This window comes from Lingula anatina, chromosome 2 (assembly GCF_051362555.1).
Source record: "Lingula anatina isolate TDL-2025a chromosome 2, LinAna3.0, whole genome shotgun sequence".
NCBI lineage: Eukaryota > Metazoa > Brachiopoda > Lingulata > Lingulida > Lingulidae > Lingula > Lingula anatina.
In genome coordinates this window covers 34,320,090-34,326,815 of record NC_141768.1, presented here as the reverse complement: position 1 = coordinate 34,326,815, position 6,726 = coordinate 34,320,090, and the positions used below count along the sequence as shown (strand labels likewise).

The 6,726-nt window shown below is 41.0% G+C and overlaps 1 protein-coding gene across 1 annotated transcript; it reads left to right on the top strand.

Annotated features, from left to right (window-relative positions):
• Positions 1–5,198, top strand: LOC147763634 (uncharacterized). Its single transcript, XM_087004344.1, has 7 exons — positions 1–79; positions 419–546; positions 986–1,056; positions 1,277–1,332; positions 1,540–1,627; positions 2,199–2,257; positions 3,042–5,198. Exons 1-7 carry the CDS (start codon positions 1–3, stop codon positions 5,189–5,191), a joined length of 2,631 nt encoding a protein of 876 aa, XP_086860470.1. The 3' UTR covers positions 5,192–5,198.
• The last annotated feature ends 1,528 nt before the right edge of the window (positions 5,199–6,726 follow it).

Below are 6,726 nucleotides of genomic sequence, written 5' to 3'. Positions count from 1 at the left end.
ATGAATCGAAGTAATTTGGATAAAGACCAACCAAAGAGTAAAGCGGGAAAAGATAATTTCCGAGAAAGAAGAGCACAAGGTAAGGAATTAACTCTATATTTGCAGCAAAGTTGTTTAGGTTTGTAAAATTGAATAAGTCGTCCTACAACATATTTTTCAGTAACTTGTCTCTAGATTTTTAGCCTCCTAAACACTACCCGATTTAAAATTTAAGTTTGTAATGCAATTTCAGAGGTTAAATGGGTGGAGCTACGCTTTTATCACCTTTTGAACGCTAACAAATGTAAATAGGCTTAGGCCTACTCATTCAGTTTTCGCTGACTTTCGTTTCCATATACTATTGTAAATTTTTTCGCCTTTTTTGCATTGTTGTTTGTTGCTTCATTAATTTATTTATATATCTATTTATTTTGCACAGCCGCAACAGAGCGGTATCTTCTTTTGGATGCCATTGCGAGAATGGATCTGGAAAAGCATGCAGAGCGTGAGTCTGAAAGCTGCCAACTTTCTCGGCGGGAAAGACTTCAAGCTGCCCAAATCAATATGGTAATTCTACGAAATGGTTTTAAATTCAACGAATGAACGAACGACATTTAAAATGCTTTTCCTAGTGACTGTTAGACTGATTTGAATGATACATAATTAAGCATCTTACGTAATAAATGAAAAGGAAAAGCAAGCATTGACGATTGAAGGCTCATGATTAAATGGTATATATATATGAAACAAATGAAAGGGAATGAACACATTGGTGATTGAAAGCCCATAATTAATGATATTATTATAATAAAAATAAAAGGGAATCGAAAACATTGATGACCGAAAGCAGATACAGTGTTCTTTGAAGCTAAACATGGAGAGATAACTATTACTAGTTTGGCATCTTATTCATTATTATATAAAAAGTTGAAATCATCCCTTTGAGATTACGTCCTTTTTCAACCACTTATTAACTTATGAGTAAAATTATGTATTTATCCTGTAGGAGTGTTACTCAAAGACTGCGACGCTGCTGAGAAAATTTTTGCGGGGCTACACACTTAAGATCGGTGAACGGTAAGTATTTTTATTGTACAAATATATCTATCACTTCTGTTCTGTTATCTGTTTTGTTTAACTTTCTATTTTCACTATCTAATGTATCAATGCTTTTTTCGTCTTGATTGAAGCCCCCTTTTTAGTTCCGCATTTTTTCGCTTTTATTTAAACTTTATTGTTAACTTTGTTGCCTTTTCTAGCTTCTATTGTTTTCTTTTTCTTTTCACTTCCATCTTAGTGAGGCCAAAGATGCAATAATTTGCATTAGCGAAAACTACGGCCAGCCTACATTTTGTAAGCAGCATTTACTAGTCCACATGTATAAATATTTTTAGTTGCATAAGCATAAGTTGTAAGGTTATTAAACCCAAAACAATTTTATATTCAGTACCATAAACACATTAACCTAACAAAATGTAAGCGATAATTATAACATGTACACTGATAAAAATTCTTTTTCTTACAAATTCGTTTAACCATGTCAAGATGTTTGTTTTTCAGATAAAAATCGAGGGGAGTATTGGTACCACGCCTGTGCAAACTTCATTCTCAAGTTTCTCAAGAAATATCCAGAAGGACTTTCAGGGAGGTTAGTTGATTTAAAACACATCGAAGTTCTCCCTTTAAGAACGTTATATTTGCAACAGGTTTGCAACAACCAGGTATCTTCTTGAAGTCATTTTTTCATAATTCTAATAATTTAAGGTCATTTCTAAGGTCTTGTAATAGCTAATATGATGCTCTTACTTCTTGAATATTGTAATTAATAGCAAATATAATGCTCTTACTTCATTTTCTGTCTCCTATCTCTTTTCTGTAAATATTTAACACATTTATAAATGCCTCAAATAGATCAATAGCAGTGTATTTTCTTTCCTGGAAAGCTGGGGTTTTTCTTTGGGGGGAATTGTCTTAGAATTGGTAAAACGCATATGCATTGAACGCAAGAATAACATTTGCCTAAAGATATATAGATTGACAAGGGTTGGGTCACCATCTGAACAAATTGACTGTATTTTGTGGGTATTTTGAAAGGAGCCTTCGTGCTTGCTCTTGTCAAATGACATCACTAAACAGATAATAATTGCTTATTATTGTTCAGTCGCTGTCACTCAGTTGTTGTACCTGACCACTTTTATATGTCTTCTATTTTTTTTTAGGGAGTTTGAAAACTTCTGGTTTTTATTGTTCGAATTATCGTGTGAAGATTTGTCCACATGTAAGTATTGCTAGTGTTTAAATGTCATGTCAAATGAAACAGATAAATGAAATAAAATTAAAGGGATAATAACTCTTCGTTTTGGCCAATAAATGAATTTTCCTGGAGTAAACAACAATTTTCCCATACTTACCAATGGTTAATGAATCCATTTTTACATTCAAAGTTAGTCCCTGGTTTTTTTTCTAAAAAAAGTTTGGTTTTTTGTTAAAATCTCTTAAGAGATTATAACAGAGTATAGCCATCAATGGAGGTCACGTGGTCTGACTCTGAAGACAAGCTAAGATATCAGAATAATAGCTATAACTGCCGTTTTTCTTCTGCAACAGAATATAATATATTTCCATGAGTTGTTCACAATGTTTTTATTGTGAAATATAGATCTCATACGAAGAGTTATTATCCTTTTAAAGATGAGTGCATCTTGATTTTTTAACAAACGTTAAAACAAAGGGTATACATATCAGGCTGAATATTGCTTTCACATTGCGCAAACATTATTGTTTGCTTATACTGGCAAATATAAACATTTAATTGACAGATATATATATATATATATATATATATATATATATATATATATACCTGAATGGAATTTTGCTTCATTACATATCTTAGAACACGTAGGGCACACTCATTATTGCACGCTTTCGCATTTAGCACACAATATACGTACGTAGATACCCAAATGGCCTATACACTGTTAAAAACTCAAATTTTGTACAGAGAAAGGCCAGTGGCAACAGTTTGTCTATAAACAAAAACAATGTTTTTACTTTTCCAGACAAAAGAAAAAAGATACATACACAGCCGTTGCCTCTTTATATTCGCAAGCTTGACAAGAAATTAAAGACGGCGAAGTTCTGGGTATACGCATTGGGTAATGTGCCCGATGAGAAAGAAGAAGACGCTCTTCTAGCACCTGGCTTTGACGGGCCACGCAGACCATCAAGTACTCCAGGGCTGGCCTCTGTTGTTATTGAGCCTCAGCCGAAGGGTGCTACTGGGCATGGTCTCAGACCATCGAGGATTCCCGCGCCGACACATATTGCTACCGGCCCGCCAAGTGCTGCTGGTTCAAGCCGCACAGCATCCAGGGTCACCAGCCCAGCACAAAATAATGCCAAGTCGGCAGCAATTCCTTCAAGGATCCCTAGGCGGACACAGGCGCCTCTACCGTCGTCAGCTTGTAACGGATCAAGCTCCAGACCAAGAACAGCTAAGATCCCCAACTCGGTACAAGATACTCCCACTAGATTCAGCCTCAGGTCAGAAATATACTCCAGGGCAGTACATCGGGCACTGGCTCTATCATCCACTTCAGCGGCTCCCGCACCGCCTAACCTTGCTCACAAGCAGGTCTGCAGAAGCAGCGACACCAAACTTCCTTGTCCACCCTCGGAGCCTGCCCCAATTCAGCAAAGACCATGTCCCAAATATCTGACATGTATAAAAACACTCGCCTCCATACGAAGGGCACGCGCAGCGTTCAGAGTGGCCGAGTTAAACCCAGATGCCGAGCAACAATTGCAGCATCTGCCGGAGTCTGACACTCCACAGGAAGATGAAAAGACTGGTATACGGACTCCCCCAAGTGGCCTTGCAGCACAGGCTATGCCAAGTCTGGTCCCATCCCCACCCCCTAAAATCAGAGTGCACACTGAGAGTACTCATGATCGCATGCTGACCCTACAGTTTCCACCACAGCAGACTTCAGCTCCTCTGCAAGAAACGGCCACAAGTCAGTGGAGACCATGCCACGGAGAGAGACCACTATATCTGCCACACCTAAGACCATCGACACCAGCAGTAGCAAGTTTAGAGGCAGTATCCACTAGGGGTGGTACCGTTAGCTGGCAGACACCACTCTCTCTGCCACGCCTGGCTGCAGTACCTCGCCAGCCAGAGGCAATGGCCCCTCTGCATAGTCTAAATCTGAGACAGGACTTGCCAAGAGCCTCAGGTGCCCTTCCGCCATCGTTGCTGCCGCCCCTCACACCCCTGACGCCAAGACCTGTACGGCAAGAGTCGGTATTCACTAGGCCTGGTTCCGTCAACGGCCAGACACCACACTCTCTGCCACGCCTGACTACCACACCTCACCAGCCAGAGGCAGCAACCGCTCTGCGTAGTCCAAACGGCAGACAAGGCTCACCGACACCACCAGCCGCAGGTGCCCTCACTCCATCATTTCTGCCACCCATGAGAACCACGACACCAGCACCTGCTTTTGCGAGTGCATCAGCACAAGCCAGGCCAGTGACTCGGCAGAGCGCAACCATCGGGCAACACCAGAACAACAGGTTATTGCCACCTTTAGTGCCAACACCACCACAGCAACCAGCCGCAGGTGCCCTCCCACCACCATTTCTGCCACCCCTGAGACCCGCGACGCCAGCACCTGCATCAGCACAAGCCAGGCCAGTGACTCGCCAGGGCGCAACCACCAGGCAACACCAGAACAACAGGTTATTGCCACCTTTAGAGCCAACACCACCACAGCAACCAGCCGCAGGTGCCCTCCCACCACCATTTCTGCCACCCCTGAGACCCGCGACGCCAGCACCTGCATCAGCACAGGCCAGGCCAGTGACTCGCCAGGGCGCAACCACCAGGCAACACCAGAACAACAGGTTATTGCCACCTTTAGTGCCAACACCACCACAGCAACCAGCCGCAGGTGCCCTCCCACCACCATATGTGCCACCCCTGAGACCCGCGACCCCAGCACCTGCATCAGCACAAGCCAGGCCAGTGACTCGCCAGAGCGCAACCATCAGGCAACACCAGAACGACAGGTTCTTGCCACCTTTAGTGCCAACACCACCACAGCAGCCAGCACCATCCTGCCCACAATTTCGCCATCCTGCCAGACGTCTACGTGCTAGAGAACAGCCAGTGCTTCGCCGACCGGTTTTACACCGTCGGTCCTAAATACCCATGCCATCCTGAACTGTTTGACTTCCCTGTCCTGAACTCAAGAAATATATATCTGAACTCGCTTCTCATTACTCCCTAAATTACTTCTTATACGATGGCATATTCTCTGCGGAATAAAGGGTGGCATGAAAAATTATCTAAGCACTAAATTTACATTATTAGGATTATCAAAAGGGACCTTGCGACAAGTAGAACGCAGTTTAGCTTTTACAGAATTAAGAAAAGAATACAGGATAGATAAAGAGGCACTGTACAGGATGGACGGATACATTGAATTTTGCTAGGCAGGACTATGACTTTTTATATCTATTTTCACAGTCGTCACATTGACTTCTGTAGTTTTTTATTTGCTTTTTTTGTCTCTCATTCTCAACAGAAGTGCCTATGTTGAGAACATTGCCAAAGCTTGGCAGAATTTTAGGCACACAGTTGCAAGGGGAACTCGTGCAAAAAAAATGGATTGGCTATATTCTTGAGAATGACATATTTAAGGCAGGGAATGACATTTCCAAAAGCAAGATCTGTGGCTGCACCTTCAGGAACCAGAGTTGCCCTTCGAAAACAATGAAATGAGTGGATGCATGCGTTGCAAAGGGGTTGAAAGGCTGTGGCACTTCAATTGCAGACAGCAATATCATTCGGACAATTTTATGCCGAATGGTTTTGGAACCAATAGGTACGTCAAATATTTTGTCTTTCTTCAGTTTTGTTGGACATCAGGTTTGCTTTTTTTTTTTTTTTATTCCAGGTGACATTTTGTAAATATTATACAACCCTTAAAACCCAGGATATGGCAGCAATAGATAGGGTCAATATATGATACAGTGGCGTAGATATATGCTTTAATGAATAAACTGACTTCTCTTTACGTCTGTGATCAAGTAAGACAAGTAGACGCCTTAACTTTCTAGATTCACTGGCATTGTTAATAGGCTAATTAAGATAGATATATAAATATTAAAAAACATTTAAATGAAACCACGTATAACAACATGCATTTCCAATATAATCACAAAATATCAAATATAGAACTTATTCCTTCGAAAAACCGCAATATTTAATTCTACATAAACCGCATGGAAGAGACGTAGTCTATGCTAACATGTGCCTTTGAGAGTCTTAAAAATATTTTAAGACTATCATTTTCCAAAAACAGCACAATTTTGATTTTTCCATGAATCCACATTCCTATGCCCTACCAACACTTTGTGTCTTTTTTAGAGACTTGCAACAAGAGGGATTTGAAATGTTTAGAAGGCACACTAATACTGCACAACAATCGTGTCTTCTCTAACACAACGTGCAAGCAAAATGAAACTAGCCAGATATGGGGGGGGGGGGGGGGGGGGGGGGTACATGGAATACCGGTTGCGAAAAACGTGTTAAAAAGCACAGGCTTCTTTTCAATTCATGTATGAACACCAATACAGACCACAGGCCAATATCTAGATATTATGTCGAGAACTATAAGAGCACCATAACTTGAAATTAATTTTCTAAAATTGTGAAGGCAATATTTCAAGAAAACA